Source organism: Tenrec ecaudatus, chromosome 6 (genome assembly GCF_050624435.1).
Source record: "Tenrec ecaudatus isolate mTenEca1 chromosome 6, mTenEca1.hap1, whole genome shotgun sequence".
NCBI classification, from domain to species: Eukaryota; Metazoa; Chordata; class Mammalia; order Afrosoricida; family Tenrecidae; genus Tenrec; species Tenrec ecaudatus.
The window spans coordinates 115,829,737-115,854,786 of NC_134535.1; the positions used below are offsets into that span (position 1 = coordinate 115,829,737).

General features: G+C 41.5%; 1 protein-coding gene and 1 pseudogene across 1 annotated transcript in view; one reads left to right on the forward strand and one right to left on the reverse strand.

Annotated features, from left to right (window-relative positions):
* DERA (deoxyribose-phosphate aldolase) overlaps positions 1 to 25,050 on the reverse strand; it is a 164,211-nt gene that overhangs the window by 106,761 nt on the left and 32,400 nt on the right. The window contains exon 2 of the mRNA XM_075552024.1: positions 631 to 728. Coding sequence (XP_075408139.1) covers positions 631 to 728 — 98 coding nt within the window. The remainder of the gene's footprint in view (positions 1 to 630; positions 729 to 25,050) is intronic.
* LOC142451159 (large ribosomal subunit protein eL32-like) lies at positions 7,118 to 7,539 on the forward strand (annotated as a pseudogene).

Genomic DNA, 25,050 nt, shown 5'->3' on the forward strand with positions numbered 1-25,050 from the left:
GCCTTGTATTTTTTCAATCAGAACATTTTTCTAAGAATGAGTAAACTGTGACATGCCACCCTACAGGATTCAATAGCAGAATCCCGCCCCACTTATGCAATAACTCTGAGTTTCTCTTAGTCCTGTGACGCACAGCATATCCTTGCTGTACACTGAGAATATGCTGACCACAGCTCTTCAGAACATCATTTTTTGAAAAATGGCTTATGAAAACGAAGAGTAAACATGACGGTCAAAGAAAGTCAACCATTATACCTAAGGGTCTCAACAGTGAGCACATAAGGTTTAGATGTCATGGTTTTAAAATTAAAATAAGAGACAGGCAGAGAAGGCCTGTCTAAGAAACTGAATAAATGTGTGGAGAAAATATGTCATTTACTTCACTCATGAATAAAGATGTTTCAAACTCATTTGCGGTTTTGCCACTCAAGGGTGATAAGATTTTTAACTTGTTTGGATAAATGTGTTATCTTTCTCCAAGCCATCATCATCATACATGAATTATTAAAATAAGTCATGGACAGCTGCAATCTTTTAAGTTTAGATGCATCTTGAGCAAAATTCAATATTGTGGCCTTGAGGGAAGAGAGCATGCATTGTAAGAACAGAAGGCTCAAGACGGATGCTTACTTCCCACTCCTTCTTTACAGTTCTGCGAGCCTGGATTTGTCCCGCGCGCCTCAGAACCGCTGGTTGATTCACTTGTACTTTGGCAATCCAGCTGAGGTCTAAAGGGGAAAGAACACAAAACTTTAAAATTGTAGTGAATATATTCCCCCTATTTTTAGTCTTTGAAAGGATACATTTATCATCTGACATCAAAGCTCTTTTAAAAGCTTATGTTTCGCTTTCACACAACTAGAAATAAGTAACCTTGTTAAAGGAAGCCCAGTCACAGTAAGGCATACTGCCTTTAAAATCAACTATATTTGGAACTGGAAGAAGCCAATTGATTCATTGCACCAGCAGGCCTGAAACCAGAGCGGGGAATGTGGGTCTACCCAGGCTATGCACCTCACTGCTGACAGCAAAGACTTATGGGTGGTGTTCAGTCCAAAAGAGCAAACGATTAATAAGGACTTCAGTGCTCGAGCTGAAAGGGATCTCTGATTACTGAGCCCTTCCTGACAAGATGAATATCCACTAGATGTTGACAGGGCACAGCCCGGTCTTTCCTCAAAGCAGAATTTCTCAAAATGTGCTGGAAACAATATCGACACCATGGAAGTGAGGAGAAGGGGGGCAAAGCAGCCAGTCGTTCAACTGTCCAGGCTCCTCCTCTGTCTCTTGTGGTCTGAAAGGCCCTCTCCGGTCGCATTCCCACCCTCCACTCGCTTCCAGCTGACTGGATTTCCACAAGAGTCTCCCGAAAGACGAGCCATGAGCTCTAGGCAGAGGTGGCACTGGGACTGAGCTTTACCAAGAGACCAGATTGAAGGAGGCCTGGCGGCGCTGTCAGTCGGGGAGCACTGGGCAGCTGGTCCACAGGAGAAGGTGGAGGCTGTCTGCTCTCCTAAGACGTCCAGCACCGAGAACCCCGTCTGGGGGTCACAATGAGCCCATCGATTCAAACGCAGGGGTTTAAAGGACAGGCTGCACTCTATTGAATTCAACAAGGATCCGCGGCAAACTTGTTTCCTGCAGCTGCCACACTGTGTGTTCCATTCGTCTTTCTTTACGAGCCGCACAAGGACTACACTGTGTGCTGTCCGTGTAGTTAAACTCCATCCACCAAAACTACAATGGACGTGGCTTCACTCAGAGTCAGCACGCATCCATTTACCTTCTATGCTAAGCAAATGTATATGTCCTGCCAGCGACTCCGTGTTCTTGAGGAAGTCACTAGAGAAAGGCCTCATTACAAAGCATGTTCTGATCATTCAACTTTTTTTTAAATCATTTTATTGGGGGCTCTCATGACAATGCATACAGACATCCATCGTGTCAAACACATTTGTACATATGTTGCCGTCACTTTCAAAACATCTGTTTTCTACTGGAGCCCCTCCCGATAATACAACAGTTTAAAATGTAATGAATCGCCTTAGAAATAGCAATATGGCATAGAACGCCCACGTTTACAAGTCTGTGTGGCTAACAATGGAATTTTTTTTTATCTGTATAGCACTACAAAGGAAAACAAGTTTGGGTGTTTTATATTTTTCTAATTAAATTATCCTGTAAGCTGAAGTAATTTAACAAAACAGACTCTTAACACTTGAATTCATCTGCTCTTCAAAGACCTTATATGTTTTCCTGTCTGCTTCCTGAGCCCAGGAAATTAAGGAGCGGAGGGTCAGGCAAATGAAATCCGCCTCCTCTTCCTCAGAGTGGTTTAATTCTAGACGGACCCCCGGGGAAAGAAGACCAAACACATACACCAGGCCAAACCCAATGAAGCCATGGCTCACGGCAACCTCCAGCTTCCAGTGCAGGGGGACTCTTTTTCCTCTTTTTGCTGTTAGCACTGGCGATTCAGTTCATGATATGAATGATTTCAGGTAGAGAGTAAAAATGATGGAAGCACGAAGTCGTGTGAAAGATATGGCTCTATGAGTCCCCAATAAAACAATTTTAAATAAATAAATGAAAAGACATTATTAGATAAGAAGCTAATTTTCAGTGTAAACTTCCATCTTAAACTCAATTTTTAAAAGTTAGCAGAAATAAAGAAAGGTACGGCTCTTCGCCAAGCAGTTGATGAGAAGTCAGAAGGGGAAGCCAAAGACTACGCAGGGCAGGGCTATTGGAGGCTGTCCGTATCGCCAGCCTTGTCCCTTCTTCTTCTCTGTACCACCTGCCACCACCTCATCACTGGGATTCAGTACTGCTGCTGGAGAGGTTCTAGGATGCTCCACCATCCGGTTCCCTCGTTCTCATGCCTCATCTTCTACCTCTCTCAAACCCTGGGGTACAGCCTTTCGAAGCTACTGGAAGTTCCCTGAACTTGGCACATTCCATCTCTCGATCTGTGCCTATTGTTTATTTCTTCTGCCCAAAGCACACCTCTGTACTTTGCCTGTCTAGTGAACTCATCTTTCAAGACTCAATTTCAGAGTCACCTCCTTCGCTGAAGGTCATGGGTGGAGCTACTGTTATTCTTTTGCATCATTATGTTCCTATGAGACTTTGCAGTCTGTCTAAATACAGTGCCCATCACATTCAATGGAAGTGATATGTCTAAATGTTTACATCCTCATCAGAAAATTTTTTAAATACCAGCAAACTGGTGGACATAACGGTGGCATACAATAAATAAGCTGAATTGCTCCCAAAGACTACAAATAACCTATTTCTGGGCACCATACCTTCCAATTGCTTCTGATTAGGAAGAATTTTCAGATCTCCACAAGAGAAGCTGGGACTGAAGAAAGAGTGGGAAGCCTATGAGTGGGAAACAGAACCGGGAAGAGGGTGCATGTGGAAAAATTTTCTAAGTTCATGTTTTAAAGATTCTAAGGGTCGAAATTCATAGAGGGTGGCCTTCAAGTTTATGGTTTGGAGATGCATCTCAGTCACATTCTCCTAACTAAAGTTGGTCCCCACACTGTCCTCCCCCCACCCCATAATGTCGATCTGAAGATGCTGCTTGTAAGCAATGGTTGCTTACTATACACGTGAAGGTCAACTGCTTGAAAGCCATCTGCCTGAAGGCTGTCTGCCATCAAGAGGGATCAGACCACCCCACCCTAAGTCCGGCCCACGCCCTTCTGAAAAGGACCAAGGGAGAAGAGTTCAGCTCAGAGATAGATGATCAAGGTGAAGCCACCATCCTAACTCTAGAACCCACCCATCTTGCTATGTATTTGCCTTCCTGTCACAGTTCTATGCCTAGTACCGCCTTTTCCGATTATGTACCCTTACTGTTACGTGCAAGCCTCTGACATATCCCCGTTGCATGTGTGTCGGACATGGCTTGCATGCCCGAGATTATATAAGCTTGTGAGAGCCTACATTCACCTCCACTCTGGTTCCGGTCTTCGTAGAAGAGGTGAGCCCTTGAATGCCTTGTCTGATATTTCTTAAATTTACCCTTCAATTACACAAGCACCCCCAAAGCACCACCAGTTGTGGAGGCTGGTCCCCACACCTAAGTGCCGAGGAGATTCAGTTTAAAAACAATATTTAGCACAATTCTCATCAAAGTTTCTCAGACACCCACTGGCCAGAGGTCCCTGCGAACCATCTACTGGAGAAAGTAATATGACTGTTTCTCGCTGAAAGTATCATTAAATATGGGGGCCCATATTTAACCTAGCCAAAGCGTAACCTCTGTGACCGCCCATGGCAATGAATTATATAAAGGGCTATCTCTTCTGATTAGCAGTTAATTTGCTACTCTTTAATGTCATTAAAGAACCCTTGTTCTCTTATAATGGGTCTGGGGAAAAGAAAGGAGGATTGGCCGTTGTGTCCTACATAATTCCTAATATGTGATTCAAGTTCCCTTTAGCTTCTCCTCTCAGGAGAGGTGCCTCTAATACACACCTTCTCTTCAGGACTTCAGAATCTTCTTATCGGGCCAGGAGGAATTGCAAGTACACATGCCATTAGGGAGCAGACACAAAACCATAATTGGAAGGCATTAATACTCTTTCCTTAAAACCCTCTAGTTGCAGAAATCCCACTATTTCCCTTAGTAAATCATTTGGTGGCTTTCAGGCCCTTTTGTCAGTTACAAATTTCTCCTCTATACTCTTCTCACAATTATTATTATTTTTAAAATTATTTATCCTATTAAATTCTCAGTGTAGACAGAGTTCATTTTCCCTGGAAATTTAATTTCTAGCTTTTCTACCATTTTTCTAGTTTTTTTTACATTTTTCTACAGATAGATGCTTTAGCACTTCTCTCCAATATATATTTTTTAATCATTTTATTGGGGGCTCATACAACTCTTACCACAATCCATACATACATCCATTGTGTGTCAAGCACATTTGTAAATTTGTTGCCATCATCATTCTCAAACATTTGCTTTCTACTTGAGCCCTTGGTATCAGCTCATTTTCCCCTCCCTCCCCTTCCACTTTCCCCTTCATCATGAACCCTTGATAATTTATAAATTATTTTGTCATATAATTTATAAATTATTTTGTCATATCTTACACTTTCCAAAGTCTCCCTTCACTTACTTTTCTGTTGTCCATCCCGCAGAGAGGAAGTTACATGTAGATCCTTGTACTAGGTTCCCCCTTTCTATCCCACCTTCCTTCCACTCTCCTGGGATCACCACTCTTCACCACTGGTCCTGAAGGGATCATCCGCCCTGGATTCCCTGTGTTTCCAGTTCCTAGCTGTACCAGTGTGCATGCTCTGGTCAAGTCAGAGTGTAAGGTATAATTCAGATCATGATAGTTGTGGGGAGGAAGCATTTAAGAACTAGAGGAAAGTTGTATGTTTCATCATTGCTACACTGCACCCTGACTGACTCGTCTCCTCCCTGTGACCCTTCTGTAAGGGGATGTGCAGTTGCCTACAGATGGGCTTTGATTCTCTCCAATATTGCTAAAACATTCAACAACAAATAATGTCATGAAGGTTATTTGTGTGTATGTGAATTTTGGCTTTTGTGTTTATTCTTGAGAGAAAAATAAATTGGAATGTTTAAGTAAAGACTTTTCTCCCCCAAAGATTAAATTTCCAGTGTTTTCTTTTTTTTTTTTTCCATTTCTGGGGCTCTTTTTAATCGAACTGTACCATTAACGTTTATGTCCTACCATTGTCTCTGAACAGTCATTTCCTATCAAGTACTTGCATACTGAAAACCAAACCCACCGTCACTGATTCAATGCCAATTCACGATGACCCTGTATTGGCTTTCCAACTCATGGTAACTTGTGTGTGTCAGAACAGAACTATGCTCCGACGTTCTTCACCTGTTTTGAAAGCAGGTCTTCAGGACAGTCTCCTGTGGGGCCAATGGATGGACTCAAATGGACAACTGCTTGAAAGGAGGTGGAGCCCCGCAACCATTTCCACCATCCAGGGACTCCTAACAGCTCTAAGTAGGGCTTTTTCCATACGGAGAGGACTCAGCTGTCCATCCTCACTGAGATGACCACATCACCCTGCCTGGCCAATATTTACAGTGTTTAAGTTTTGCAAAACAGTCAACAGAATCATAAAGAGAGAACTTATTTCAGATGAGAAGCCTTGGGAGAATTTGTGAAGAGGGCTGAAATGATCTGATTTGCATTTTAAAAGAATCCCTCTGCTGCTGTGAAAACTGTTGGGAAGCCAATTAGAAGCCTAATGCGAAAGTCCAGGTAGCAGCTTACACTAGAAGATAAGGAATTGTGGAAAGTGGTCAAAATCTCCTGAGCCCACTCACTTGGGTTTCTATTCAATCATTAAAATGCTGGCTTCAAACAAGTCAGAATTATTCATTCTCTGGTGCAATCGCTCCCACCTGGGGAGAGACAACTCAAAGAAAAGGTGAGATTCCTACAGAGGCCCAAAGGTTCCAGAGAACACCATTCAAGGAGGGTGTTCCTCTGCTCAGCTCCCTGCTCCCCAGTACCCTTGGGTGATTCTCTGTCCCCTACTCTACTCCAAACCAACATCCACACTGACGAAGAGAACGCCTAACAAACCCATTGCCACGGCGTCAATTCTGACTAAGCAACAACTGGAGTGAAATCCAACTCCTCCCAAGAGAATCCATCTACTGAGCTTACAGTCGTCACTGGGGTGCTCAGCTGGCCCGGCTGCTCCCCGGTGTTCACATTATTTAAGTTTAGCAAAACAGTACAGGAAGAAGGTCAGTGGAAGAGAGAAAGGCCCTCAAACGAGCTGCAGTGACAGTAGCTGCAGTCATGGGCTCACACGACTGTGAGGTTGTTGCAGGACCGACAGCATTTTGTTTCATGGTACATACGGCCCCTCTAACTCAGAGCCGGCCTGACAACTTCAAACAACGACTACAACAACAACGAAACAATCAAAGGAAGCATAAACAGATTTCTTATTTGACAAGCTTTGCCTTAGATTTATGATTTTGCCTCAGAATGGAGAAAAAAACACATTAGCTGAAGCTATCTGTGCTAAACACAAAATCACACTATAATAAAAATATAAGGCTCTTCTTCGGCGCTGCCTACGGAGGAGACATCCATCTCCCACCGGCATCATGGCTGCCCTCAGACCCTTGGTGAAGCCTAAAATTGTAAAAAAGAGGACCAAGAAGTTCATCTGGCACCAGTCCGACCGCTATGTCAAGATTAAGCGCAACTGGCGCGAGCCCAGAGGCATTGACAACAGGGTTCGGAGAAGATTCAAGGGCCAGATCTTGATGCCCAACATTGGTTATGGGAGCAACAAGAAAACCAAGCACATGCTGCCCAGTGGCTTCCGCAAGTTTCTGGTCCACAACATCGGAGCTGGAAGTGCTGCTGATGTGCAACAAGTCGTATTGTGCAGAGATTGCTCACAACGTTTCCTCCAAGAATCGCAAAGCCATTGTAGAAAGAGCAGCCCAGCTGGCCATCAGAGTCACCAATCCCAACGCCAGGCTGCGCAGCGAAGAAAATGAGTAGATGGCCCATTTGCGAGTTTTATTTGTACTAAATAAAACCATAAATGAAATATATATATATATATGACAAAATAAGAACTGAGAAGATCATCCCTTTACAAAAAGTGCTATGTTCTGAGATTATCAGGTACCTCACAAAGTACAGAGAAAATATTTTCCCAATTAAAAATATGTTGCTCCACAGAGAGGAATCAATTAAAGATGTCAATTTCAAATTTTAAAACCACAAAAGGCAACTTTGAAAAAAACTACTGAACTAAAATTTTAATAATAATAAAAAGCAAATACATATTCTTCAGAAAATCACCAGTGACATGAAATTATAGATTGATACAACTAGAAAGCTAATTAAAACCGAGTCATAATTCAATTCAGGTTGTTTTCAAATGAGTGCTCATGGATCAATTTTGCTCTTAGAATGTATTGTTTTCTAAAAAGTTTTGAATAGTTATTATTTTCTGTTAAATAATAGGTCTACCAGTATAATGAAGACAGTATGTCAGTCAATAAGGAAGTATTTTAATGATATTAAGTTAAGTATCTTTAGTGTTCTTTTCATTGTTAAAAAGTCTCATTTGATAAGTCAGCCTATTACAAATATAACAATGTTACCTGTGAGTGGCTTTCCTCAGCCCCTCCAGCCCAAACCTTCCTCTGGGCTGCACGGAACTTTGGACAGGATCAATATCACAACTCTTACTTGCCAATCTACTAACATGTCCACGTTCCCAATGCACCGGGTAGAGACACTTCGTCCAGTACTTACATTGATGGCACACTGAGTTGGTCATTTAAATGTGGCCCAAAGACAAGCAGCAACCCCAAAGCAAAGGAACTGCAATTGCCTCTCTTTCCCTAACCCAGCACCCCAGCACAGCGTTTCGCTGACAAATAAATGACCTAGAAACATTCCTTTTTTTAGAAGTAGAACAAAATTCAAAATTACAAACCGATCATATTGATGAGTTGGACCCTTAGAACAATGACCTTTAATCTTCCTGTCAGGGACTGAACTCCTTCAACATTGGAGTCATCAAGCATTGAAATTTAACACAGCAGCGTGTCCCAACAAGGAACCTTGGTAGCATAGCTGCTAACCCTAAGATCAGTTGCTCCCAACCACAAGCTGCTCTGTGGGAGAAAGACAGGTTTTCTACTTGTATAAAGAGTTACAGTCTTGGAAATCCGCCGGGCAGTTCTACCCTGCCCCCCAAGGTCTCTTTGAGTCAACATCAACTGTGGCAGTGAGGTTTTTAAAAAATTTACCCAACAACCAAATACCCAGGGTTAGAAAAGGGGGGAAAAAGAAGGAATGGAAACAGGGGACACCGCGAGGAAGCGAGGCACGTGGTGGCCCGGCGAGGGGACTGCAGGGAGGAGTTCAGTCAGAATGTGTGTGAATTGATGTGACCTGCCCTGTGAAACTGCACCTACTGTACGATTAAAACGTCTTAAAAGATAATAACAATAAGAGCCAAAGGACATTGAATGTTTCTTAGCGAGTTATTGCCTGATTTCTTGTGCAGCTGTTAATGATGTTTTTATTCTTTATTCTTCTGATTGAGGTGTATTGGGGTACCATGATTGAGGTACCATGATTCTGTTCTAATAAAAAATATGAAAAGTGGAGGAAAAAATTAGAGAACAATTGGCATTTGTTGTCCACAAGAATATTTCATCAAGGAGTACAAAAAATGTTCTACCATTAACTGAAGTGATTGCGACTGTAAGACTCTTAATATGACTGAACAATTACATTGTATGATCTGTGAAGTATATGCCTAAGATAGTAAAAGTTTATTGTGCCAACCTGGCCGATAAACACATGTGGGGTTAACTGAAGGGTGGAGAGGTAAATAGCCAGTGAGCCTCGCCTTTCAAGTTCTCAGGTCTCTTTGTGATGGTCAGACCAGGGTGCAGCTGCCTTAGCCAGTTCCTTGCTTGAGCCGCATGGACCTACCCCGATGCAGCCCTGGGTGCTGGAGCAGCTGTGTGGAGACCCCTGCCAGCACTGAGATGATTACACATTCACTGATTCAGCTTTCCTCCTGCAGTCGGCATCACTGCATCCGTTCTGTGAGATGGAGGACTTTGTAGATTGGTATTGGACATATGGGTTAATGGTGGACTTGTGGGCTTGGGCAGCGCTGGGTTGGGATGTTTTCTTGATGTGCACTTACCCTGTATATTAAACTTTCTCTTATACATGAGTTTCTGTGGATTTGTTTCTCTAAAGTACCCAGACTAACACAATGCCAATAAAACTTTTGTTTAAAGTACTCTCAGAATCCCAGAAGGGAGGTTCTACTCCGTCCTAGGGGGTCGCTATGAGTCCGAATAGACTCCATGCTGTTTGTTAGTTGTCTGTCTTAGATAATTGGATATTGCTTTTTTCCAGTCTTTGTCTGTCTAATTAGAATGTCTGGACAATTTATGTAAATGCAGTTATTTACATCCTTGAGATTAAACCTAGCAGCTTGTTTTATTTTTTTTAAAGAGGAATAGTTCAAAAACTACTAAAATATACTCTTGTAAGTGATAAGATAGTATCCATACTGCAAGGAAAATCAGTTAAAATTACTATTATAAGACTTACAAACCAATCATTAATGGTTATAATGATGAAAGTCAAGATTTTTACCAACTTCTGCAAGTTAAAATTGAACAAATATGCAATCAAGATGTACTGATAATTAATTACTGGTGATCAGTAGTGGGAAAATACAATCTTGGTGATGTAAATGATACCAGATATTACATAATTGAATTTTGCAAAACCAATGACATATTCATTGGAAATGTTTTTTCAACAACAAAAGCTTTAGCTTTAGACATGGGCCTTGCCAGATGGAATACACAGTCTGATAGGTAATTTTATTGAGCCAACCTGGCCAATAAGAACATGTGGGATTAATCAGGTCTCAGTTTGGAGGGGAAAGAGATAAAAGGCTTGCCAAGGCCCGCCCCCTGCTCTCTGGTGACCCAACCAGCATGCAGCTGCCTTAGCTAGTTCTCTGCCTTAACTTGTGAGCTACACTGTCTGTGAGACAGCCAACCTGTGGATCATGTTGCTAAATGAGGTTGCTTCGAGACCTGCTTCACCACACTGCTGGTATGTACATCACTTAAGCTTGGGGTTGGTGGATCTTGCCTTCTTGCATTGCTTGAATTCCATATCCCATCCCAGCCTACTTCACTAAGCTCCTCAGCTACTATTGGTGAGCCGCCCTGCTGTTTGCTGCCTGTGGGCAGACTCTGCCTGCATTGCCCAATAGAATGCTCGGTTGTCTGCTTTCTTGACCTTAAACCCAACAGCCCTCCTGAGTTGAAGGACTTGCAGTGTATTAACTATTCCACAGAAATGAGCTGAACTGAGTCTTCTGTACTGCTGTGTGGACTAATTAGATGTTATATTCCTTCGTGCTGTATAAATCTATCTTCTTATATACATATATAATCATAAATGTCCTGGTTTTGTTTCTCTAGAAAACCCTGCTTAACACACACAGGAATCAAATTCACCACATTTGTGGAAATAGGCAATGGAGAAACTCAATACCTTTAGTCAGAACAAGGCCAAGGCTTGTCTTTAGAACAGACCATCAATTGCTCATATGCAACTCAAATTCAATTGAAGAAAATTTTCAAACTCCGCAAAAGTCAAAGCATGACCTTTAGGATAGATCGCCTATCTGAATGTAGAGACCATCTCAGCAATAGATTTGACACGCTGAACACCAAGGACCAAGAGACAAATTGTAGGATGACCTCAAGGATATGCCAGGCATAACAAAAGCAACAGGTCATTAAAAAGCCAGGTAAGGAAAGACCAAAGTGGACATCAGAAGAGACTCTCAAACTTGTTCTTGATCATACGACAGCTACCGCAAAAGAGCTGGACAGATTTCAGTGGGTGATTCGAAAAGATAAAGCATTATAATGAAATGTGCAAAGATCTGGAGTCGACAAACCAAAAGGTAAGAGCACATTCAGCATTTCTCATGCTTAAAAAACTAAAGGAAAAAATCAAACCTCACGGTGAAATACTGAAGGAGTCTATGGGGGAAACTGAATGAAGCTGAAAGCATCAAAAGAAGATGGAAACAATGCAGGGTCACTCTACCAAGGTTGACTGTGGTGAAGTGAAGTTACTTGATGTGGTTCTTCTATCCATAGTCTTTGAAATTCCCACCAAATAATTGGTTGGAAGATGAAAACAAAGTGTACAAGACTCTAACTCAGGGATCAGTCGTTTTTGCCATTCCATTGATCTAAGAGTGAGGAACCTCAGAAGCAGGTATAGAGAATCCACAACCCACAGCCATGAAGAAGGAAGAGCCACCAGTGGTGCACACGTGAGAGCCTTGCCTGAAGTGGAGAAGTCAGCAGAAGCATTCGGGGTGCAGCACCAAGGCAGTGCGTCCGAGGCTGCATGGAGGCAAGGAGAAAAAGCAGGGGACTCCCCACTGCCCAGAGCAAGTACAACTGAGTGCTTTCAAACTGGAAGCTGGCTTGAAGAGAGGGGTGTGTTTGGGGCATTTACCAGTGCTAAAGGAACTCTGTAATGCCTGCTGGCACAGGGCTAAGGGACACGTGGCCGAGAGGCAGACAACCAGAGAAACAGGAAGAAGCAATGAAGTACAAAAGCTGCACAGAGCTGAGAAGCGTGGCAGACGAGGACTGGATTCTTCATGTCTTCTCATCCTAAGGGAGCCTGTAAAGTTCCCTAATAAACCCCTACTATTGTAAGGATCGTCTGTGAGCTGGGGCCACGGCAATGGCTTATGGAACCCAACACAGAATAAGAGCAGCAAATAAAGAACTATTGGTGTCAAGAAGGTAAAGGGACATGGAGGGTGGAGGCATATCTGAGCTCTGCCTCAAAGCAATGATCCTTGGAGAGACGAAGAGTTGGATTCTCTTTCCTGCAGTGTAGCTGGAGGTGAGACATGGCACTTACATCATGTCTTCACTGATACTTAACCATTTCAGGAGGCAGCATATGATAAAAAATAGATGGTACAGGTTGCAATGAAGGTTCTAGGGGAAAAGAAGGCTTCCGGAATTGAAGAAGACCAAAAGAAATGTCAACAGAGAGATGCCATGCTGGAAGAGCGCCATTTATCTACACCAAGAAATTCTGAAGACAGTTACCTGGTCAACTGACTGGAGAGATCCATGCTCATGTCCACTCCAAAGAAAAGAGATCCAACAGTATTTGAAATGATTGGAAAATATCAGTAATACCACTTCCATATAAAATTATATTGAAGATAATTCAAATAAGCTTGCAACAGTACACAAACTCTTGTCAGGAACTCAAGGTAGATTTTGAAAAGGATATGGAACAAAGGACAGCAATGCTGATATCAGATGGATCTTAGCTAAAAGTAAAAGAAAAGTGAAGGATATTTCCCTGTTTTTTATTGACTACACAAAGGCATTTGACTATGGAAGATAACAAATTATAGATAATCTTGAGAAGCCCTGAAATTCTAGAACATTTCACTGTACTCATGAAGAATTTAGATAGACAAAGAGGCAGTCATTCAGACAGAACAAGGAAACAGCGTGTGGTTTAAATAAAAATTTAAGTGTGCATCAGGTTTGTATGGTACAACCTTGGTTACTCAAAGCAAAGAGAACTTGAAGGACTTCACGCTGAAGCTCAAAGACTACTATTTAAGTATGTATTACACTTCAACATAAGGAAAACAAAAATCCCCACACAGACCAATAAACAACATCACCATAATCTGTTAAAACAGTCAGTGCCCACAGAAACCACAGTTCAATAAATTAAATCATATTTGATACCAAAGACCCCTTTGTAATGTTAAAAAGTAGAAAGTGCTAAGGTACACTTGCCCCAAGCCCTGGTGTTCCAATCATCTCACATGCATATAAAACTGGACAATGAATAAGGAAAATCAAAGAAGCAATGTCTTTGAATCATGGTGTTGGCAAATAATATTGAATTGGCTGCCAGAAAAACAAAAACATCTGTTTTAGAAATACAGCCAGAATCCTCCTAGAAGAGAAGACAGCAAGACTTTGTCCCATGGACTTCAGACATGTTATCAGAAAAATGATACCATGCTTAGTACTTAGTAAGCCATTAGGGAAAAAAGGAAGGCCATTAAATTTAAATGACTCAGTCAGGTCTCTCCTAACCATCTTACTGTAAAAATGCCATGGAGGCCGCATCTGACTTCCTCTACCCCCACAACTGGGATGAACAATCAAACTCACAGGCCAAGGCAGACTCCAATGAGGCGAAGTCAGGCCTACCTCTGTCCTCCAACCTGCTTTCCCAATTTGGACACTAATCATCCCCATGGAAGTTTCTGCTTTTCTGTTGATATTGAAAATTAGTCGCAATGGCCATACTGAATTCTGAGATTATACTCATGGGGTTAATTTAGGAAGTTAATTAGGTTTTTACAATTCAACACCAGAAACACTCAGGACACAGTTCTTCCAGTTACAAGTGCCTCTTCTCAACTATATCCACAGGCCAGCCTCCTGCTGGTCCTCAGGCTCTCAGTCATGCGGCCCTTTGGCCTATGTCCTACTCAGGAAGTGTGACAAAGCTCCCTGAGCACTGTCAGTAAATGCCCAATGGGTGCACCATGTTACACAGCCTCAACCTGAAGACGGTAGGCTATAGCTCTGTAGGTCAACAAACCTAGCTTTCCCAATTAAGTGTCTGGAGGATCCCACTCTGCAAGCAAGCCTCCTGCCTGCAGGTCCTCAGATTTTCCACCCTCTAGATTGGGAAGACAACCACTCTGTCCCACGCTGTTGGTGCTGCTGCCTCTGCAGCCAACACTTCTCCACGTCTCTGACATCACAGCTCTGTGTCTCCTAGATGGAGGTTTCATTTGCAGAAAGCTTGGAGGCTAAAAGAACATCCTCTATGCCTGGCTCTCCTTTCTTGATGACAGGGAGACCCCACCCCCATTCACGCTCCTTTTAAATTAAGCAGGGTGGCAAACCTGACCAATTCCCTCATCTGAGTCCCATGCAAATGATTTGCATGGTAGCATGCAGTCATTTGGTGAGACTTGCAAACCATGAGTGGAAGAGCCACAGCACGAAATGCACTGCAGCCCACTCGCCTCTGGGACTTCTCTGAGCTAATGTTTGCTGTTCTAAACAGCTAAATTTGGAGTTCATCTACTATAGAACAATAATTCATTTAGAAACAAATACGAAAAGTCCTAGCAGCAAATTGCTTAACAAATATATAATGGCAGGGTAGTGGTTATTTTTGTTTGTTTGTTTTTATTTATTTAAATCATTTGATTGAGAGCTCTTATCACAATCCATCCATACATTGTGTCAAGCACATTTGTTGCCATCATCATTTTCAAAACATTTTCTTTCTACTTGAGCCCTTGGTATCAGTGCCTCATTTTTTTCCCTCCCTCCCAATTGGTGGTGATTTTAATCTTCCCAGATTTTAAAATTTAAAGATTCAAAATTCTAATACAAATGTATAAGTCAAACTACACTCAAACATATATATAAATAATCTAAACATGCATTTAAGATTAATGTACTTTACCGTACATATGTAAAATAATAATAATAAATTGCATAATGTTGTACACACAATTCTGTAATAACTGTGATCTACAAGTACTCGCCTGGATAGACATGCAGGTAGAAAAGGTGTAGACAGGAGAGGGAAATATACATACAAATATATGCAGGTTGACATAAGTATTTATATACATGTATTTATTTAGCATAAACAAATACCTTAAAGGAGCAAGACACAGGACCTGGAGGCTCAGGATGATGGGGTCCAGGCAGTCAACTGGCATAACATAATCCACAAAGACGTTTTACCTCAGGGAGTTGTGAGTGACCCTCTGAGGCGCAACTATCAAGCCCTCCCTATCTGAGGCAAGGAAAAGAACCACAGCCAAGTCAATGCCAACTCAAAACGACACCATAGGACAGGTTAAAACTGCGCCCTGTGAGTTTCTGGTTAGAATTGAGTTTCTGAGATTACAACTGCTTAAAGGACAAGAAAGCCTCATCTATCTCTCAAGGAGCAGCTGGTGGTTTCAAACTGCTAACCTAGCAGCTCGCAGCCCAAGGTATAACCACTATACCACCAAGGCTCCTTGTAGGATAGAAGAGTGCGGAAATAGAAAGACATCCTGAAACCATTAGTCCAATGGACTAAGACCACACAAGCATCACATTCCATAACCCTGAGACCAGAAGAACTAGATGGTACCTGGCTACCACCACCAACTGCTCTGAAAAGGATCACACTAGCATGTAATGGAATAGAGTGGAAGAAAACTCTGGAACAAAAACCAAAATCAAAAAAGAAATCAGGTATACTGGTCAGACAGATTGGTGGAGCCCTCAAGGCTATGACCTTAAAGCCTCCATTAGGTCTAGAACTGTACTCCCCACCAGCACCGCCACCCCGTCCACGGTACAATAATCAACCACTTAAGCTCAAAGGACAGTTTTTACTGAGGACATAGTTCAGAGAGTTGGGAAAGGAGTGGAAACAGGAAACACAGGGAGGAAGAAAAATGAGTCATTGAGGGGATTGCAATGAATGACGTGAAATATGTGTATGAATATGTGAATGCAGAAATGGCGACCTGCTCTGTAAACCTTCACCCAATTCACAATCAAAAGTTTTCTTTAAAAATTATGTGGAACTTTAAAAATTGCCTTTAAAAATTACTCGCACTCATGGCAACTGTTAGGCCATGTTGACCAGAGAAGCAAATCCACTCATGTATGTGTGTGAGAGCTTTATATTCAGAAGTAATTATATATCAAGCAAAGCTCCAAGCCCAGTCTAGATCAAGTCCAGAAGTTCAATGCTAGTCCATGAGTCTGATACTAGTCCGTAAGTCCCTCTTCAGACCCAAGTGGCTACATACAACGATGCAGAATGCAGGAACATCACCAGCGGGTGGGTGCAAAATCTGGATCCAATGGTGGATCCGGCGGTGGTTATGCAACCAAGCATCACAGGGCTCTGGCAGCTCCCAGTGTGGCTCTTCAACAGGAAGGTGAAGGCAGGGCGGGGGGGGGGGGGGAGAGGGAAGGGGGCTGTCCTCCAGTGAGCCATTTATCTCAGTCGCACTCCCAAATGAGGCCATCAAGCTGTGACCTGATTGACAGGCTCCCCTCTACACTTACACTGTATTTGTCAAGCTGACATGAAATTAGGTAACTACCATATCCACCCTGTAGGACAGAGTAGAAACACCCCATCGTTCTGCCACCAACCTTTCTGTCCCCAGCCATATACTTCAACCACTGCACCACCAGGCTCCTTACACATTTACCACCTCGGTTAATTTTACTATTATTATTATTATTATTATAGTGTAACTCCATAAATTAAAGAGTTACTCCACAGGATGGCCACAATCTTAAATTCAGTTCAGTTCTGTTTACAAAGCTAACATATTGTTAGTTTCTTCAAAATATCCTTAACTTGATCTCCATTGAGTGTTTTCCTAAACTGTCCTCCAAGAAGTTCCATTAGCAATGAAAATATCATTTGCCATAATAAAGCTTCTGTCCACTAATGACTGACCTCTCAGGGAATGAAAGAGCAGCTTTTCACTAGTTCTCTTTTGTCCTATTGTTTAAATTTGGTTTTTTTAATCATTTTATTGGGGGCTCATACAACTCTTATAACAATCCCTACATACATCCATTGTCAAACACATTTGTACATTTGTTACCATCATTATTCTCAAAATATTTGCTTTCTACTTGAGCCCTTGGTATCCGCTCATTTTTCCCTGCCCCCATAAACCCCTGATAATTTATATATTATTATTATTTGTCATGTCTTACACTGTCCGACATCTCCCTTCACCCACTTTTCTGTTGTCTGTCCCCCAGGGAAGAGGTTATATGTAGATCCTTGTAATTGGTTCCCCCTTTTTACCCCACCTTCCTGGTTTCACCATTCTCATCGATCGTGGATTCCCTGTGTTTCCAGTTCCTATCTGTACCAGTGTACATCCTCTGATCTAGCCAGATTTGTAAGGTAGAATTGGGATCACGATAGTGGGGGGAGGAAGCATTAAAGAACTACAGGAAAGCTGTATGTTTCAACATTACTACATTGCACCTTGACTGGCTCATCTTCTCCCTGACCAGTTGCCTACAGATGGGCTTTGGGTCCCCACTCCGCACTCCCTCTCATTCACAATGACAAGATTTTTTTTGTTCTTTGATGCCTGATAACTGATCACTTCGACACCTTGTGATCCCACAGGCTAGTGTGCTTCTTCCATGTGGTTGCTTTTGAGCTAGATGGCCACTTGTTTACCTTCAAGCCTCCAAGACCCCAGACTCTATATCTTTTGATAGCTGGGCACCATCAGCTTTCTTTACCACATTTGCTTTTGCACCCACTTTGTCTTCAGCGATGTGTCGGGAAGGTGAGCATCATAGAATGCCAGTTTAATAGAACAAACTGTTCTTGCATTGAGGGAGTACTTGAGTGGAGGTCCAATGTCACTCTGCTACCTTAATACTAGACCTACAAATATATGCACATATATCTATTTCCCCATCATCATATATAAATATATTTACATATGTACATGCCTGTATTTAGACCTCTATAAATGCCTTTTGACTCCTAGTTCTTTCTTCTATTTCCTTTTACTTTCCTCTTCTCTCACCATCATGCTCAGCCTACATTTGGGTTTCAAGTAATTCCTCTAGGTTACATTGCCCTTGATTAAGCCCTACCGGGCATTTTATACCCTCCTTGCCACTGATTTTGGATCACTTGTTCCCTTGTCTCTGGGTTTGTTAACATCACTTCCTTTCCCCGACATCCCCTTCTCCCATGTCCCCGCAGAACTGTCAGTCCCATTGTTTTCTCCTCTAGATTGTTTTCCAGCCTATTTTATTTAGATAGACATGCAGAGATAATATGCACAAAAACAAGACAGAGCAGACAAAGCAACAAAAGAAAAGAAAATAACTACAACAAAAAACCAATGACAACAAAAAAAAGAAAAGCCTGTAAATAGTTCAAGGTCTGTTTGTTGACCGTTAAAAGTATTTTCTGGTCGTGTCTGATGGGGTGCCATGGCCTGGCCCCTCATATCTTTGGTATTCCCTCGGGACTTCCTTGCTCTGCTCCTCGTTGTGGTGGGGTCAGATCGGGAGCAATTCCCACACTGTGACTCCAGTGTTGTCCCCTGTAGGGCTATGGGTCTGTGAGGGATGCTATGTCTCTTAGTGGGGCCTGCCACATGGTCCTCTCTATGCACTGGCTGCTCTAAGCAGGGATATCATCCTCAAGGCTTGGTGGATCAGGATGTGCTCCACTCTCTCTTCTTTCCTCTTCATTTGCTCCCGTGTGCTCTGATCAGACATGTCCCTCTCCCTGAGCTGTAGCTTCAGTGCTGTCCTCTGAAGTAAATTCTTCTGGGGAGAGGGGTGGCTATCCACGTAGTTGGGATTGGGGCCTGACCCTCAGCCCTCTCTACTGGCTCCCTGCTTCATGCCGGCATGTTGCATTCACATCTTGGAGCACTGGGTTGAAGTCTGGTCCCTCTTTCCTTGGGTGGGTTAGTGTCCTGTTCCCCCGCTACCCATGTTAAGTACTTTTTAAACCTATAAAAAGCAGTACTTTTTTACCCTGTTGGTATTTTTCTGAAACTCTTAGGGGAAGCATTATCCAAAGGTTTTTCAGAAACTAAGTAAAGTATTTCTACAAGGTTCTCAGCATGAAGCATTTCATTAACTATTTCAAAGAACTCTAAACCTGCCAATTTGAGGCTATATAGTTTCCTACAGCAATTCTCACATCAAAACTATTTTAGAAACATACTTCTTGGCTTGAACCACAAAGTCAAAGAAAGGGGCAGTGAAAGTAGCCAACAGTTTCCTTTGCATTTTGTTTTTAATTTACTATAGTTCCAAGTGATTACCGTAGAACTTTAAGAGCACTGCCAGTGAGTGGTATCAAATTCAACTCCACAAGGCCATCTACTGAGGCCTAAATTCAGGAATAACAAGAAAGAAATTCACAAGCCAAATGAGAGGCATCGGGAACGGGCGCATAGCACTGACAAGAAAAGAGGAAATCTAGGTTCTGGATCTGTGATACAGGTTCTCAGTGGATTTGCAGTTGGAAAACCATGTTGGTGTTTGGTATTATCAAGTACGTTCTGGCTTGTAGTGACTCTATGTACAACAAAATGAAACAGCGCCCTGTCTTGCACCATCCTAACAATAATTATATTTGAGCGCATTATTGTAACCGTGTAAACCCATCTCATTGAGATGTATGGTAGTTACATTATTCCATGTCAACTTGATAAATATGCATAGAAGCGGAGTCTAGCCTGTTAATCAAGGCACAGCCTGATGATGCTTCCTTGTGGGTGTGACCTTCTCATGAATGTTTGAGAGAAAGCCATAGCCAATCCTGAATTGGTCTTCATTCCTATTATATTCATGAATTGAAATGTTTTTCCTCTCTTTGACTTCTCTGGGAACTTCCTCGTTTTCTCCCTGGAGGTGGGCCACACATTCTCTCTGCTTCACCTGGAGGAGCCACACAGACACCCATGCCAGCACTGAGATGCTCCCACTGCCACTGGATCCACAAGACTTTTCACCCACTTTCCAGCCTGTGATCTGCCTGTATGTAGCATCATTGCATATACTGCATCATAAGTCTGAAGAGGAATTTATAGAATAGTATTATTTATATGGGCTAATATCAGACTTGAGGGTTTGATATAGACTGGGTTGGGATGTTTTCTCACTATTCAATTGTTCTTTGCTATAAAGCTCTTTCCTATACATATATGAGTGTCTCTGAATTTGCTTCTCTAGTTAACCTGGACTGACACAAGACAAATTGCTCTTTTTCATTGACCCTCTACTTTATCAAGTATTATGTCCTTTTCCAGGTCGGATATCTCCTGACAACATGTCCAAAGCATGTGAGATGAAGTTTTGCATTCATGCTCTGAGGAGCCCTCTAGCTATACTTCTTCCAAGACAGATTTGTTCTTCTGGAAATCCACAGCACATTTAACATTATCCACCAGCACCATGATTCAAATACATCAATTCTTCAGTCTTCCTTACTTATTGTCTGACTTTCACATTTATATGAAGCAACTGAAATTAACATGGCTTGGGTGAGGTGCACCTTAGTCCTCAAAGTGACATCCTTGCTCTTCAACATTCTAAAGAGGTTCAGTGCAGCACATTGCCCAGTACAAGATGTCATCGGAGTTCTTGACTACTGCTTCCATGAACAATGATTGTGGATTCAAGTAAAACAAAATCCTGGCAACTTCGATCATTTCCCTTTATCACAATGCCATCTATTGGTTAAATTGTGGAGATTTCTGTTTCTTTACATTTAATTGCAATCCATATTGAAGGGTGTGGTTTTTGGTTTTCACCCCTAAGTGCTCCAACCCCTCCTGGTTCTTAGCAAGCAGGATTGTGTCATTTGCATCTTGTAGATTGCTAATAAACCTTACTTTGATGTCAGATATTCATCATGTAGTACAGCTTCTCATTATCAGCTTAGCATCGATTGAATAAATATGGTGAAAGGATATAATCCTGATGCATACCTTTTTTGAGTATGAGCCACTCAGTATTCCCATTTATTGAACACCGACTCTTGCCTCACACTGTTTCATAATGCTTTATCATACTAATAGTTTGCTTTGATCTTCTTTGATTAAGTTAGTCATAGGATTAGAAGATTATCCTCCAAAAGGAAGGAAGACTCAGCCAGTCCACTAAAGGTTTTACAGCTATAGAACCCATCTGAAGGGCCATGTTAAACAGAGGGGATGCCAACACAGAACAAGGCAGCAGACTGGCTTCTATCTCAAGTCTATCACTATGAGACAGGGTGCATCAGATAAGATTTCAACAAATAGAAGTGCCTTGATAGATAAATGCAAAGTCAAAGAGAGGGAAAACATTTCAATTCATGAAGATAATATGAATGAAGGCCAATTAAGGATTGGTTATGGCCTGCTCTCAAACATTAGCAATGACAGAAAGTTCTGCTTATAGATAAAGCAAAATGTGATTATAGAGATGGGCTTAAGCCACAGAGAATTCAAAATTCACACAAAGAACTCTAGATTTGAACACTTGGGAACCACTATTAATTTACTTGATCAGATCAGTGATCATTGTATAGGATAATATCAAAAGAACAAGAAACAAATTTCTGACAATTTTGAAAAATGAGCATGTATTTCTTTGAAAATTTGGAAGGAAAAAAATTATTTATAATGATCAGAACAAAAAAGTAAGCCAGGGGGAAGACAGAGGCCTACTGAGTAGGTTTTCTTCATTTTTGAAACCAAGAGACAATGTCAATAGGTATGCAAGTAAAATGAAGATAATGTGCAGGGATATTGAAAAACATATGAGTTAGAAAATTTAATACATAGTCTCTCAAGTTTTGGAGAACTTAAGAACACAGTGCAAATAAGATTCTGCATTCAACTAACAAGAAACTTAATAAATCCATATATATCGTCACTGTGAGTTAGACTTAACTTAATGGCAGTGAGTTTGTTTTTTGTTTTGTTTGGGGTTTATATATCATACCAGATGCTGGAATAAAACAGATGACTCTAGCAACAAAGATATTTCCAATTAAGAACAGAAATAAGGACCTACATGTTCTATGTGCCTATTACAAAAAAATTCTGTGAAGGAGGAAATTGGCGTTGTGGGAATTGAGGAGCAAGAAAGACATGGGAGGAAAAAGGACCAGTGGAGGAGCCAAGCCAACAGGTGTGAAAAATGGGTAGAGGTGACATGGCGGTGGGCTGAAAAGGCAAAAAGAAAAGCAAGATTCTGAGCAAGACCCTACTTTGGGAAAACCCCAAGTTCTGGAAAATTCAATTGTATTTTTCATCTGGAGAATCAAGTATATATAATTGAAAAACAGAAGCAAATCCTAAGAAACAGGTTGAAATAGATGATGGAAGCTAAAATTGGCAGACTTAAAATTATTAGATCTAATTCAGCAGACAGACGCCAATGAACGTTCTAAACCAGCGGTTCTCAACCCTTTGGGGGTCGAAGACCCTCTCACAGGGGTCACCCAAGACCATCGGAAAACACACATTTCCAATGGTCTTACAAACTGGGACACCACTCCTCTATCCATCTCCAGGTAGGTCTGCCCACATGCAGATACGCCCACATAAGAGTACCCGGCACGAGGACTGTTACCCATGCTATACCATGCTTCAAGACAAAACTTCATTTATTTGTCATTAGAAATAAATACTTCACAAAATATAATTACATATTGTTTTTGTGATTAATCACTTTTCTTTAATTATGCTTAATTATGTTCCATTTGTAACAATGAAAATACATTCTGCATATCAGATATTTACATGATGATTCAAAACAGTAGCAAAATGACAGTGATGAAGTAGCAATGAAAATCATTTTATGGTTGGGGGTCACCACAGCATGAGGAACTGTATGAAAGGGTCGCGGCACGAGGAAGGTTGAGAACCACTGCTCTAACCTATGAAGTGCCAACACAATCTACTCAAGTACGTGTATTCTTGAAGGCAAACGTGAAAGGTCTTCAAGGCGACCGCTTCCATCTAAAAGCCTATGTGTGATACAATCAGAACCTGACAGGATCACGGGGCGCCACATGCCCAGGGATGCAGCTCAGCAGATAGGACGGGGACTGGAAGCACAGGAGGAGATGGACAGAGGCTGCTACAGTGTGAGAGCTTCAATGTGTGTCACAAAACAAAGGGTACCCAGATTCTTAAACAGAAAAAAATGTTCGCTCCGTAAATTTTCACTCAAATCACAACTTCAAAATAATCAAGTATTTAGATATAAGCAACACTTCAGAGAGGTTTCCAGATCTACCAGAAACTGTTTTAATTGGTCAGCTATCATCTAAATGAAAGCTCAAGTGACATCTGAAAGACAACGATTACCAAAAAAAACCTTAAATTAACAGTAAATCTTATCACTAATGTGAACTTTTAATTTTCCTATAGTCAAACTTTTCATATTTACAATGGTAAGTTTAAATCCAGACCCCCAAGGAAAATTTTCATTTAGAATCTCATTGCTCTTTATTTACATATTATAAGAAGAGACAGCATTAATAGATTAATTTAATTCATCACCAAGAGGTATGTCCGTCAATTCATAAATTTCCTTTAATACTCTATGCCTAATGCTCTTTACTGATTTATATGCCCCTTTACAACAAACTGACAACCATATATACTCGTGTATAAGTCGAGTTTTTCAGCACATTTTTAATGCAGGTTTTGTGGTAAAATTCGGTGCCTCGGCTGATATTCAGGTCGGCTTATACATGAATATATATGGTACTTAAGCTCCATCCTAAACACTACTGAAACATTTATGCAAATAAATTAACATGCTCTCTGACTGAAATACTCCTCCCTAGCCTCACCTGGCTAAACTACCTCTCAGCCTTAAGGGGCCATTTAAACATCACAATCTCTATGAAGCATTCCCTGACTCTCCCTTCTCCATTCCATATAGTTCATGTGGCCTTGCCAATGTGCTCCTCCCACAATACCTTGTACTTCTGTTGTTGTGTACCACTGAGTTGATCCCAACTCAGAGTGACCCTACAGGACAAAGCAGAGCTGCCCCAGTTTCCTAGGCTGTGGTCTTTACAGAAGATGGCCAGGTCAAGTTTCCCATGATGCTACTGGTGGGTTCAGACCGCCAATCTTTGGTTATCAGCGAAGCACTTAACCATTGTGTCACTAAAGTTCCTTCTACTATTCCCACTACTGAGATTATCATAGGACAAATGGGTAGAATAAGTGAAATTCTCCACTCAGAACCACTCCAGGATTCTTCCTCTTCTGTGACTTCTTGTGCCACTCACTATGAAATTTAAGAACTCAGGAGATAAGATCTTCAATCAACTAAAAAGAAATCACATTTCAAAAGACAGGAGTAAAAAGAGCACCAAATGTCTCAATCAGAACACTGGATGGAAGCTAGGACACAATGAAATAGTAGCTTCAAATTTCTAAAGAAAAAGGCAAAAGATTTATGCTATACTAGGAGGGTAGGGGGCAGGTAGGGAGAAGAGGGGAGAAAAGGGGATCTAATCACAATGATCAATACATAACCACACACCCCAGCCAGGGGTACGAACAACAGAAATCATGGGGAAAGGAAGACAGCGGCTGGTATAAGATATGAAAATAATAATAATTTATAATTTATCAAGGGATCAAAAGGATGCTGGGAGGGGAGGGTAAAAAGAGGAGCTAACACCAAGGGCTCAATAGAAAGTAAATGTTTAGAAAATAATGATGGCAACATATGTACAAATATGCTTGATACAATTGATGTATGGATTGTTATAAGAGCAAAATAAACTTAGGAGATCTGCAGAGGTTAATACGTGCTTTTGAAATCTGGAGGAGAAAAAAAAACAACACACTGACAAA